This window comes from Muntiacus reevesi, chromosome 3, assembly GCF_963930625.1.
Source record: "Muntiacus reevesi chromosome 3, mMunRee1.1, whole genome shotgun sequence".
NCBI classification, from domain to species: Eukaryota; Metazoa; Chordata; class Mammalia; order Artiodactyla; family Cervidae; genus Muntiacus; species Muntiacus reevesi.
The window spans coordinates 264,371,989-264,385,807 of record NC_089251.1 but is presented as its reverse complement, the minus strand read 5'-3'; the positions used below and the strand labels follow the sequence as shown (position 1 = coordinate 264,385,807).

Here is a 13,819-nt window from a genome sequence, read left to right as displayed (position 1 = left end):
AGTAGTAAATGTGATAGTACTGCATGGTTCATTGTTGGTTGCATATGAAGTTGTGAAGAACCATGAATATGGAGGGCTGACTGTAAGTTATACTTGGGTTAACCCTCTGTTGTTCAAGAGTCAACTGTACACCTTTCCCCCTGTGTTTTGGTTTGAGATAGGCTGTGATGGTAAAGTTTTTCTTATGAAGTCAGAACTGTTCGTTTGGGGAAGATTATTTTGGGTTATATTTGGTTGGGGAAAAGATTATTCAGGCCATGGTATTCTAAATGAATGAGTCTTACTATTATTTAAAAAAATTTTTTTTTCATTTATTTTTATTAGTTGGAGGCTAATTAATTTACAGTATTGTAGTGGTTTTCGTCATATATTGACATGAATCAGCCATGGAGTTACATGTATTCCCCATCCCGATCCCCCCTCCCACCTCCCTCTCCACCCGATCCCTCTGGGTCTTCCCAGTGCACCAAGTCGGAGCATTTGTCTCATGCATCCCACCAGGGCTGGTGATCTGTTTCACCCTAGATAATATACATGTTTCGATGCTGTTTTCTCGAAACATCCCACCCTTGCCCTCTCCCACAGAGTCCAAAAGTCTGTACTGTTCTGTGTCTCTTTTTCTGTTTTGCATATAGGGTTATCATTACCATCTTTCTAAATTCCATATATGTGTGTTAGTATACTGTAATGGTCTTTATCTTTCTGGCTCACTTCACTCTGTATAATGGGCTCCCGTTTCTTCCATCTCATTAGAACTGATTCAAATGAATTCTTTTTAATGGCTGAGTAATATTCCATGGTGTATATGGACCACAGCTTCCTTATCGATTCGTCTGCTGATGGGCATCTAGGTAAAAATATGGAGTGCTTCATGAATTTGCATGTCATCCTTGCGCAGGGGCCATGCTAATCTTCTCTGTATTGTTCCAATTTTAGTATATGTGCTGCCGAAGCGAGCACGAATGAATCTTATTTTTGTGTCTTTCCTCAATGTTTTTGCCTCTGACCTTCTCCCACCCCATCCGAATTTAAACTTCTTAAGGTTGAATTGTGCAGTAAGCACCCTGTGTTATATCCCTATTGCCTATAAATAGTCCTGGCAAACAAGCATAGTAGATTCTCATTGTAGTAGTATTTTCACATTGCTTTCTTTATGAACTTTTCTGTTCTGATAAACTGTCTTGAGAACAAGCTTTGTGTGCATTTCTGTCTTTAGCCTGTCAGGTCGTTAGTGCTCACTGATTACTTATTGAAGTGAATTACATTTCTCATTATGCTTTCCCGTGTCATAGGGATTTTTCAACAAATTTAAGAGTTCCTAAGTGTATGTATTCATGACTAATTAGTAACTGCTTGAGTGAACTTGGTGGCTGCTCATTATATTAATAATAACTTTTACTATATAAATTCCAGTTTGTCTTCTCTCATCACTTTCTGTTCATGCTATTATCGCTCTAATTTTTGAGTTGTGATACTACTGGTATAGTTTTTTTTTAAGCTTTAAACTTTTTATGTTGTTTTGGCCGATAGCCAGTTAACAGTGCTGTGGTAGTCTCAGGTGAACAGCAAGGGACTCAGCCATACATAAATATGTGTCCATTCTCCCCTAACCTCCCCGCCCATCCAGGCTGACACATAACATGGAGCAGAGTTCTGTGTGCTGTACAGTATAGCAGTGCCTACATGAGCCTCCCCAAGTCTCTAGCTGTGCCTTCCCCCTGGCAACCCTAAGTTTGTCTTCTTATGTCTGTGTCATAAGTCTGTGAGTCTCTTGTTGTGAAAGTACGCTCACTTGTGTCATTTCTTTTTGGATTTCATCATAAGGGATGTCATACATTTCTCCTTCTCTTACATACTTCACTCAGTACGACACTCTCTAGGCCCATCCATGTTGCTGCAAATGGCATTATTTCATTCTTTTTAATGGCTGAGTAAGTCTCCATTGTATATGCGCCACATTTTCTTTATCCATTTCTCTGTTGATGGACATTTAGGTTGCGACCACGTCTTGGCTATTGTAAACAGTGCTGTAATGAACATTGGGGTGCATATATCCTTTAAAATCGTGTTTTTGTTTATACAGTTTTTCTTTTTACATTTTTTCATAGTTTTTATTACTTTAATCAGACGTTAGTCTCAGTGAAATGAGTTATTGTTTAGCACAATTCTACAGCGTGAAGCTTGTAATGACTTCTTTAAGAAAAGCATTTGTGTAGGAACTTCTTTGGCAGTCCAGCAGTTCAGGCTTTGCCTTCCAGTGAAAGGGGCGTGGTTCCATCACTGGTCAGGGAACTGAGACCCTACATGCTGTGCAGTGTGGCCAAAAAAAAGAGCATTTGTTTTTTGTTTTTCCTATCTTTATTTGTAATCTTGGTGATATCAGATGACTAAGATTATAAAAGAGGTTATTTTGTAATAGTTCGGACAAGAAGCAGAATTAGAATGCTTGTATGGATTTGCATGCACAAGTATCTGAGAACTAAGTCTGGTTATTCCAGTTTGTTCACAGACTAATCAGTACATTGGCTAAAGGAATAATATATTTCATCCAAAATAGTATCTTTGAGCAAAAAGTATCTTTGGAGTTATCTACATTAAACTTGTTGTCCAGGTTGAGACAACAGATGCAGAGAAGTTGCATGACTTGCCTAATTTTGGAGAAAGCTTGAAGGCTAAGAATATGCTGCTTGCTTTTGTGGATTCAGGAGTCTTTGTATTTGCCAAAAATAGAGGTGGGGACCAGACATCACAAAGTACGAAATCTGTTCTGTGAACTTAGAAGTGATATTCGTTTGAATCAGAACAATATGTTGTACCTGATGCAAGGTATAATAAAAAGTAGGCACTTGGTAAAATTGTGCCGATTCCTTGAAATGTTGAAGGTTAGTGTGTATGAGAAAGATGGTGAATTCAGTGTTTCAGGTGGAGTTTTTTTCCTTAGCAGTTTGGTTCTGTTGTTGATATGTATTTAATAATCATACACAAATTTCTTGTTGTCATTCTACTTCAGTTTCTGTCTTGCCTACAGCCTCCTTCCCTGTACCCCATTTCCTCTATTTCTCCCTCATGCTCCACCCCAGATATGACATAAATATGCTTTGGGATGACCCTGACTTCTACTTTAAATTTGTCATCTCTGTTAGTGTAGCTCAAATGTGAATACTGCAGTGAGTAGAAACTACAGTAATTATTTTTATGAAAGGTAAAGCTCTTCTTTTTTTGTGTTTGGTTATGTATATGGTTCCCTGAATTACAGTCTCCTGAGTGAAGCTTGGAAAGGATAGTTTCAGTGATTTGATTGATGGTTCTTTCTATGTGGGCCACTCAGTTTTAACTTCATATATCAAGTTTTCTGCTGTTGTAATCAAGGAGAGCTGTTATATCATTATTGCAGAAATCTTTTGGCAACCCCCGTTGAAGGAGGATCAGGAGGTCTAGGTACTTACTCTACCTATGTGTTAATCTGCTCGGGTTGCCAGGACAAAATGCCATAGACTGGGTGGCTTAAACAGCAAACAGTTTTCGCACAGTTTTGCAAGTTCGAAGTCTAAGATTAAGATGTGAGCAGGGGGTTAGTTTCTTCTGAGACCTCTCTTCTTGGCTTGTAGATGGCTATTGTCTTCCCTTGGCTCTCCTGTGCGTGTCTGTGTCATAATCTCCTCTTCTTATTAGGGTACTAGTCATAAGGATCAGAGCTTTATCTCCACATACAGTTATATTCCTAGGTATTGGAGGTTAGGACTTCCACATAGGAATTTGTGGAGGGACACACTTAAGCTCATAGCACCCACTAAATGGCTCTGTTTTTGATTTTGGACAAGTTATAGTGGTTTGCAGGAAGTGATGGTGACATGTGTTAAGGCATTTGTGAAGATTTGTTTATGTTTTATTTTAGGGCTGGATTTTGATTTGGAATATTTTTTTTTTTTTGTCTCTTTTTCTTCATGCTGGACCTTTATTTATAGAACACAGGTGGTACTTGATCATTCATGGAGAAGTGAAAGGCCTTTTTTTTTTTTAGAACAAGTTTTATCAACAGATCAATAAAGGGAAGTATATTTTCTCCCATCCTTTGTAAAGTCTTTTTGAAAGCTTTATTTTTATTTGTCCATGGAGTCACAAAGAATTGGACACGACTAAGTGACTTAACTGACCTGAATTTAGTCTTGTTTTTGACATACCTCATGGCATGTGGAGTCTTAGTTCGCCAATGAAGTATAGAACCTGTGCCCCCTGAATTGGAAGCATGGATCTTAACCACTGGACCGCCAGGAAGTACCTGTGATGTCTTAAATGAAAGAGTAATATTTTTTTTCTAGCTTTAACAAGTGAATTATTTAAAAGTGTTAGTAACAACATATTGATTGTTTTGCATTTGACTTCATATTTGTACAGTAGATCCTAGGTTTGGCTCTTGATGAGTGCTTTATATCCATGTACCCATCACCCAACTTTAGTACTGTCAGCTTTCGGTAAATGTTTCATCTGTGGTGCTGGTGGTTTAATCACTAAGTAGCATCTGACTCCTGTGACCAAGTAGTCTGTAGCCTGCCAGTGTTTCCTCTACTCCATATAAAATTTTTTTCCGGTGGACTAAACCCCTATTTTTTGAGTGAGGCAGAAGTCACATAACATAAAATTCACTGTCCTAACCATGTTAAAGTGTCTAATTCAGTACTACTCACTGTAGTCACAGTGTTGTGTGGCTGCCACCTCTACCTAGTTCCAGATACTTTCATCATCAAAGGAAGCCCCATTCCCATTATGTAGTCATTGCCCATTCTTCCCTTTACTGCCAGCCACTGATGCACTTTCTGTCACTATGTATTAACCTGTTCTGAATTTGGGTATAAATGAAGTCATGTATTATGTGACCTTTTATCTTTGGCTTCTTTTGTTTATGTAGTGGTTTTGAGAGTCATCCATGTTGTAGCATATGTCAGCACTTCATTCCCTTTTTGTTTTGGCTGAATAATTAAGCCTCTTTTGATATGTGTAAAAATCTTTATTCTCATTTGATATCAATAATAGAAACTAGAATATTAGGATAATTTTACTTAGATAAGATTAGAAATTTGAAGATTATAAAGTGAAAATATAGTAATTTAAAAGTATACTTGCCAAAGCTGCATTCTTTTAGAATTATTGACAGAGATATAAAAATTAAAGCCTTTAGTTGAAGTCTGGATGCTGAAACTTAATTGGATTCATGGGATAGCTGAATAAACAGATTCCCTCACCAACTTTATTGAGGCATTTCCAGTCTGTTTAGTTCCTACATACACAGCCTGAAAAGAGATACAGAATGTGTCTCATTGCACTGTTGCTGTTTTTAGTTGCTAAGTTGTGTCGGACTCTTTGTGACCGCATGGGTTATAGCATACCAGGCTCCTCTGTCCTTGGGATTTTTCAGGTAAGAGTACTGGAGTGGGTTGCCATTTCCTTCTCCAGGGAATTCTACCAGTCCAGGGAATCCAACCTGCATCTTTTGCATTTAGAGGCGAATTCTTTACCATTGAGCCACCAGGGAAGCCCTGTCTCATCTCAGTTCAAATTAACATTTGTTAAGGTCTTCTGAAATTGTTCCAGAGTAGTGGAAATAATACTACATTTATGTTTTATTATTTTGCTATGAACAAAGCTAGTGGAGATGATGGAATTCCGGCTGAGCTGTTTAATTAAAATCCTCAAAGGTTTATGCTGTTAAAGTGCTGTACTCAATATGCCAGCAAATTTGGAAAACTCAGCAGTGGCTACAGAACTGGAAAAGATCAGTTTGCATTTCAATCCCAAAGAAGGACAGTGCTAAAGAATGTTCGGACTACCATACAGTTGCACTCACTTTACACACTAGCATGGTAATACTCAAAATCCTTCAAGCTAGGCCTTAGCAGTACATGAACCAAGAACCTCAAGGTGTGCAAACTGGGTTTAGAAAAGGCAGAGGAGTCAGAGTTCAAATTGCCTACATTCGTTGGATCATAGAGAAGGCAAGGGAATTCCAGAAAAATATCAACTTCTGCTTCATTAACTACACTAAAGCCTTTGACTTTGTGGAACACAAAAAACTGTGGCAAATTCTCAAAGAAATTGGAATACAGACCACTGTACCTATCTCCTGAGAAACCTATATACCAGTCAAGAAGCAACAGTTAAAACTGGACACAGAACAGTGAACTGGTTCAAAACTGGGAAAGCAGTATGTGAAGGCTTTGTATTGTCACCCTGTTTATTTAATTTCTCTGCAGAGTACATCATGTGAAATGCCAAGCTGGGATCAAGATTGCCGGGAGAAATAACAACAGCCTCAGATTTAGAGTGATATCATCTGCATATCTGAGGCTGTTGATATTTCTCCCAGCAACTCTAATGGCAGAAAGCGAAGAGGAACTGAAGAGCCTCTTGATGAAGATGAAAGAGGAAAGAGAGAATGTTGGTTTAAAACTCAGCATTCAGAACACTAAGATCATGGCATCTGGTCCCATCACTTCCTGGCAGGTAGAAGGGGAAAAAGTGGAAGCAATGACAGATTTTATTTTCTTGGGCTTGAAAAATCACTGTGGACAGTAAGTGACTGCATCAATTAAATTAAAAGACGCTTGCTCCTTAGAAGGAAAGCTATGACAAACCTAGAGAGCAAATTAAAAAGCAAAGAAATCACTTTGCTGACAAAAGTCTATATAGTCAAAGCTATGATTTTTCCAGTAGTCATGTATGGATCTGAGAGTTGGACCATAAAGAAGGCTGAATGCTGAAGAATTGATGCTTTTGAACTGTGGTGCTGGAGAAGACTCTTGAGAGTCCTTTGGACTGCAAGGAGATCTCACCAGTCAACCCTAAAAGATATCAACCCTGATATTCTTTGGAAAGACTGATGCTGAAGCTCCAAAACTTCAAGAGCCAGCTCATTGAAAACGACCCTGATGCTGAGAAGGATTGAGGGCGAGAAGAGAAGGGGCAACAGAGGATACTATGGTTGGATGGCATCGCCGACTCAGTGGACGGGTTTGAGCAAATTCTGGGATGTAGTGAAGGACAGAGAAGCCTCATGTGCTGCAGTCCCTGGAGTTGAAAAGAGTTGGACATTACTTAGCAACTGAAAACAACAACCACAACAACATGTTTTATTTCTCAAATTTTAAAAAGTTCACCTAATTTCAAAAGTTTGTCTGTGCTGGGTCTTCGTTTCGATACGTGGGCACCTCTAGTTCCTGCACATGGGCTTGGTTGCCCCAAGGCATATGGGATCTTAGTTCCCATACCAGGGAGTGAACCCAAATCCCTTGCATTACTGGACCTCCAGGGAAGTTCCTGTTTATTTTTGGTATCGTGAGAGTCAAGACTTAATCTCCCCACTCCCACCTTTCCTCCTCCATTTCCTTTCTGTTATCAATATCAGATGGTTTCAGGAGACACTAAAGTGGCAAGGATGTATTAAGTAGTACTGATTTTCATCCAAAGGAAATCACAAATTTATTTTCAGGTCCTTAATTTAGTGTCTTGAATTAAGGAAGGTAAATATAAGAATATAGACAAATAATCTTTGCTCTTTCTGAAACAGAAATGCAGAAATGCTAACACCCTTTATGTATTTTTCATGATCTGATTTTTAAAATATGCTTGAAATGTGTTTTTAAGTCATGCACATTTGTATTAATGGTATGTAAATTTAATTGGAGAGCACTAAAGTTGAAAAACTAAGCCCCTAACATTTTTTCTTCAGATGTTAGCCTAATACTGCCTGTATAGAATTGTAGATGTACATACTGAGAAATAACGTTTCTATGGTAGTTACTTTGAGCCTGAAATTAGATAGACATACTTTTAGCATTCATATGAGATAAGATAGTTTATTCTACTTTTTACACTTGTCCTAAGAAATTTAAGAGGATAGAAATGAAGCTTAAGTTTTTTTTTTAGTGACTCTTGTATAAAATGAGGGTCTTAAAATGATCTGTTTTATTATCAAACATCTGATGAAAACTTCCTTCCCTCTGCAGTTTAGCCACCACACATGTGCAAAATACACTTGCCCCAAGGTCTTAAAAACAGATGTTTTCTTCCACCAGGCTAAATTTTACAACAAATACTTATTAAATTACTTATTTATTCTTTTTTTGGGGTGGGGAGTGCTGTGCTGGATCTTCGTTTCTCTGCATGGGCAGTCTCTAGTTGGGGCAAGCAGAGGCTATTCTAGTTGCCGTGTTCAGGCTTCTCATTGCAGAGCACGGGCTCCAGGGTGTGTGGGTTTCAGTAATTGCAGCACATGGAGTCAGTAGTTGCAGTTCTTGGACTCTGGAGTGTGGGCTCAGTAGTTGTGGCACACGGGCTCAGTTGTCCCATGGTATATGACATCTTCAGGGATTGAGCCAGTGTGCCCTGCATTGCAAGTGGATTTTTAACCACTGGACCACCAGGGAAACCCCCACAACAAATACTTACTAGCACTTAATCTGTGAATTGACCTTTTTCAAATTGTGACTGGTTTCTGCCATTAAGTTAAATAGTTTGTTTTGTAAATAGGTTGACTAAAAGCTAGAAATGATGCATATTAGAAAAGGTACAGGAGTGTAGAAAAAATGCTCATTTAAAAGTGTTTTCTGGTAGTGTTATAGTGCTGACATATTTGTAGTGAAAGTACTTTTTCCTTTCCCAGGTGTCGTAGAACGAAAACATCACCATGGCTACAGAAATTGGTTCTCCTCCTCGGTTTTTCCATATGCCAAGGTTCCAACACCAGGCACCTCGACAACTGTTTTATAAGCGGCCAGATTTTGCACAGCAGCAAGCAATGCAGCAGCTTACCTTTGATGGAAAGCGAATGAGAAAAGCAGTGAACCGGAAAACCATAGACTATAATCCATCTGTGATTAAGTATTTGGAGGTAAGTCCAATTAATGTGCTTCAGATGACCAGACTTTGCTTTTTTAAAAAGAAGAAAAGTTTTTAAATGTAGGATAATGAGTATACCTATGTTTTTTTAATTAGGAGGATGAAATAATATTTCAAATGAGGCCAGTCACCTCAGTTAAATAGAGTACTGGGTGGTTTTTTTTCCCCCCTCTGAATGCATGAATAATTTCCAAAAATTTTAAAGACTCTAGTTTAAAAATACACTTTGTTCTAAAGGTTTACAACATATTTCAAAGAGAGTACTTTTGTTCCAGTTTTAAAGCACTCATTAAACTTGTAGTGTATATAAAATGTTAGGAGATTATCAACATAAGGATATTTGTATGAGAACATGTGTTCAGAATAGTGATGTGTATGTCCAGTATGCTGGGCTCTCCAAGCCCCTCAAGGGAAGGGACTCTGTTTACTTAGAGGGTTGAGCACGTGCTGCAGTCTTCTTGGGTGAAACTCTGGTATGGCATGTGAAGACAGAGTAGGGGGTCTACCTAAACCTGTGTCAGCCTGACAGATCTCCCCTATGAGTTCTTTATTTATTTGTCCTAACCTTTTTTAAGTCTCTGATTTGCTTTTTATTACCATCTCCACTTTAATTGGGTTTTAGTCTGTTTTGATTCCTATGAAGAAAATTTGTCTACTTTTCATTACCTGAGACAAATTGCTAAAAGACCTATATGCCTGTTGGGCGTGATTATTGTGTTGCAGGGACTTAGCAGAAAAATATTCATTCAGAGGTAAACATAGATTTAGGCTTTTTCAGATGTTTCAGTTGAAACAAACTAGACTAAGAGAGTTTGGGAGGAGTTAAGAAAACTGAGACCAGGATAAGAGGAATTGTTTTGTGCTGAGGAATTTGAAGGAATTGGAAATGTCTGTCTATGAGAATGTGTTGGGGTCAACAGCATCTTGGATGATTGGTTGGGCATAATATGAGTAAAGAGGGAAATTCTAAGCATTGTCAGTAGGAAAAGGGGGAAATCTCTTAAGATAAACACTATCATCTATGTTTTAGAACATGGTAAAAAATTCCCCATTTGATGACAGCTTACATTTTGTAAATATTTACTTAAGTTTCAAGTTGAGTATAATTAGACTGTATATTGATTGATTGATTGATTGATTTTTAACAGAATAGAATATGGCAGAGAGACCAGAGAGATATGCGAGCAATTCAGCCTGATGCAGGTTATTATAATGATGTAAGTATAAGATATGTCATACTAGCTTAATAAAAACCTCTTTGCTTGGACCTAGGAACTATGAGATCTGAAATTTAAACATGGACTTTTCTTTTACACTTTTTTTTTTAATAATTAAAACATTCCCGAAAGGATAGTGTATCTGCATAAACCATGTTTTTTTTTTAACCTGCATTTAAATTTTTCTTTTAATCTGATGATGGATGAACTTTTGATTTGGGGCTTAAAGCAATGTCCAATTAAAGGTTGCACTACCTAAGAGTCTTTGTAACAGAGAAGTTAATTTTAAACCTTGCTTGTTATGAATATGTTTTAGTGTATTGACTTTGAGAAGTAATTTGGGAAATCTGGCACTTGATTTTATTGTTTATTTAGTAATAAATAATAGGCATTTAACTTTCCTGTACTTCCATTTTCTTCATTTGATTACTATAGACTAATATATTACAATACTTGCCCTGTACGGTCCTGAATTTGTCTTTATATGTTGAAATGATTACCTAAGCATGTCCTTGGTTTATACCCTGTGTATGATCTGGAAGCTCTTTAAATCTATTTTTCTTTTTTTGTAGCTGGTTCCACCTATAGGGATGTTGAATAATCCTATGAATGCAGTAACAACAAAGTTTGTACGAACATCAACAAATAAAGTAAAGTGTCCAGTATTTGTTGTCAGGGTAAGTATTCAGTTTGATACTTTTTGGAAAAATTAATTTTGAAAAATTAGCCTGCAAATTATTTAATAGGACAAAGAAAATGAAGGACTGTTTAAAATATATAACTGGGATAAAAATCAGTATATTGCTTATATTTTTATTTTGGAATATCCAGTTTATCTCTTATATCCATGTTTAGTAAGGTAGTACTTTTGGATTGCTTTTATGTTGCAATTTCTGTAGAATTCTCTCTGAGCTAGCCATGGATATATATTGCAGCAGGTGTCTGACTTGCTCTTGAATAGAAATGTTTTGTTGCAATTTAGAGAACAGCATCTCAGGGTGAATCAAAACTCTTAGGGTTACTAGGAAGGGAAACACCCAAGAAGAGCTGAAGGCCAGTGGTAGACCATAACTGTCATCAATGAAGGTACCTTCTGGGTACTCAATACATTTTCACTAAAAATTTTTAAATATAATATTAAAATAAACAGTACATTGACATGGTTCAAATTATTAAAATTTGAAAGGTTTGTGATAAAGAAGTCTTCCCATCTCTGTGTCCTAGGCATCCAGCTAATATTCCTATAGATAATAGTATAATGTTTTTGTGTATGTGTTTTGCTAGCAAGAAAGTACTTGTTGGTTAGCAGTATATCAAGTCCAGAAATGTAAGGTAGTTAATAGTCAAAGCTGAGCGAATAAGAATTGAAACAATAATGGGACAGAGGAAAGACATTTGTGACAAATGAGGAAAATAAGCAGGTCTTATTAGAGAGGTGTGATCAACAGCCCAGAGAACTGAGAGGGCTGGAAGAGATGTTGGCTTCAGCTCCATACAAATGTGACAGTCAGCCAGGCCTCCTCTTTGTTTCAGAGGCCTGTTACAGTAGTAAACATTAGAAAAGGAACATTATTTGTATGGCTTTTGTGTTAGTAGAGCCAACCAATTTGTAGTGTAATTTTGTATGGCAGAGGATTTCATAAAAGGAGTATGATGTGCAGCTAATTTTAATTTCTTTTTAGCATAACACAGAAAACCTTTTTGAGGTGAATAGAATCTGAGCATTCCATGTCTTGTATCTTGTTAGATGGGTAAATTTCTCATTTGGGAATCAATCTTAAGAAATTTGCACGTAGTAGAGACAAGTCCAGATTACAGGTGTTAAAGACATAAAGACTGTGGGTCTTGTGTCTACAGTGTGGTTGCCTGTAGTCTTTACCGAGTTGGGATCCATAGCAGATAACAGAAACTAGGAAAGTAGAAAGGTCTTTTAAAATAATCATCAAAATCGTGATCTTCAGGTAAGCAGTAAAAGGCTGGCTTGTCATGTGTATCTGTGTAATTTACCAAATAAACTTGATTTCGTATGTCTCATCCTATAAGCACCGTTGTATTTTTCAGCCCTGTGTCACACTTTTTACAATGAAAAGTAGGATTGTTGTATTGCTATTTCTTGTGTTTACATCTATGGAAAACATGTGTAATCTGTCATAGAAACTTGAAAGTAAAAGTACGTTGCGTTTTGAGTTGATAGGCATATGTCACAGATTCCTTCAGAATGCAGATTGTGACATTGAAATACTGGGATACTGTTAGTCGTGCCTCTGTTGTATTGCTTTTTTTTTGTTTGTTTGAGACTAGATTAGCCTGAGACTTGTCACTACTTGATATTGTGAATGAAGAACTCTATATGTATTGTACATTTAGTTTCCAGAAAAAATTTGATAGCCTTGATTTCCTTAAATTGATATTTACTGTTATACTGTTTTGTTATTTTCATAAAACACTGGTAACTTTTCTGCCTGAATGGTCCACTAGCAGCTGTAATAAACCAGATCTTTCACTCATTCAGTCTCTGAGTTTTTCTGGAGACTGACGGTCTTATTTATTAATATGTTGATCTCCCATGTATTCTAGAAAAAGCAGATCTTCAGATATTCTGTTTTGAAATGCTCGTTAGAGTGCCTAGGTGTGTGTAACTTAACAAATAATTGTAATGCACTTACTCTTTTTAATTTATTTAATGAGCTAAGTGCTAGAGCTTTTGTTGGACTGTGTTAATTTCTTTTCTGGCGAAGTATTTACTTATAAATCTGAGTCATATTCTGAAGTGAAAGTATTGTCCACTTAATGTCAATTGTTGGATATTTTATAAAGACTTTCTGAGTGTTTTAAAAATTAATTAAGGTTGTGGATTTGTGACCTTGTATAATGTCTTTTTTTCTTTCCCAGTGGACTCCAGAAGGAAGAAGATTGGTCACTGGAGCTTCTAGTGGAGAGTTCACCTTGTGGAATGGACTCACTTTCAATTTTGAAACAATATTACAGGTATCAGTAATCGTCAGATGGTAGCATCATTCTGTGTTATTGGCATTTTTAAACTTACAATTGGACAGATCATTGCCTTCCATTGTATAGTCTTTGATATGATGTTTATAAATGTTTTGTGTTTTCACAGGCTCATGATAGCCCAGTGAGAGCCATGACTTGGTCACATAATGACATGTGGATGTTGACAGCAGACCACGGAGGATATGTGAAATATTGGCAGTCGAACATGAACAACGTCAAGATGTTCCAGGCACATAAGGAGGCGATTAGAGAGGCCAGGTTTATACACAATATACCATTTTCTGTAGTCCCTATTGTCATGGTTAAACTATTCTCTAAGTGTATTCTGGGTGCAGACATGCATGGGTTCTGTCAGATTCTGGGAAACTTTTTGCACCCTATAAACACAATATTTTTCTTTGTTTTCACACATTCACCATTTTGCTGGCACTTATCTGAAGTAGTATTGTCCCGATATGAGCCTTTGCAATATGTTAGAGATGTATTGTCTGCCGCATTTTGCACTGGTTTTCTCTTTTCATTTATGGTTAATAATGTGTATACGTTATTCATTTTTATTACCTACTATGTAAGACAAGAATATTTCATTCCAAATAAAGAATTCAGTCTTTAATTATACAACTGAATAAAATCTAAAGCCTACAGAAAACACCTTCAGAGTTCTCACAAAATACAAGGGAAAAAAAAAAGGCTTAAGT

At 37.0% G+C, this 13,819-nt stretch overlaps 1 protein-coding gene and 1 non-coding gene across 7 annotated transcripts in view; one reads left to right on the top strand and one right to left on the bottom strand.

Annotated features, from left to right (window-relative positions):
• Positions 1–13,819, top strand: part of WDR33 (WD repeat domain 33) — a 117,535-nt gene that overhangs the window by 47,286 nt on the left and 56,430 nt on the right. For all 6 annotated transcript variants that reach the window (XM_065931976.1, XM_065931977.1, XM_065931975.1 and 3 more), the window contains 5 exons: positions 8,657–8,884; positions 10,041–10,109; positions 10,682–10,786; positions 13,002–13,097; positions 13,228–13,379. In XM_065931976.1, coding sequence (XP_065788048.1) covers positions 8,681–8,884; positions 10,041–10,109; positions 10,682–10,786; positions 13,002–13,097; positions 13,228–13,379 — 626 coding nt within the window. In that variant the 5' untranslated portion in view covers positions 8,657–8,680. The remainder of the gene's footprint in view (positions 1–8,656; positions 8,885–10,040; positions 10,110–10,681; positions 10,787–13,001; positions 13,098–13,227; positions 13,380–13,819) is intronic.
• LOC136165616 (U6 spliceosomal RNA) lies at positions 854–960 on the bottom strand. Its single transcript, XR_010662623.1, has one exon. It is a non-coding gene; the product is annotated as a U6 spliceosomal RNA (small nuclear RNA).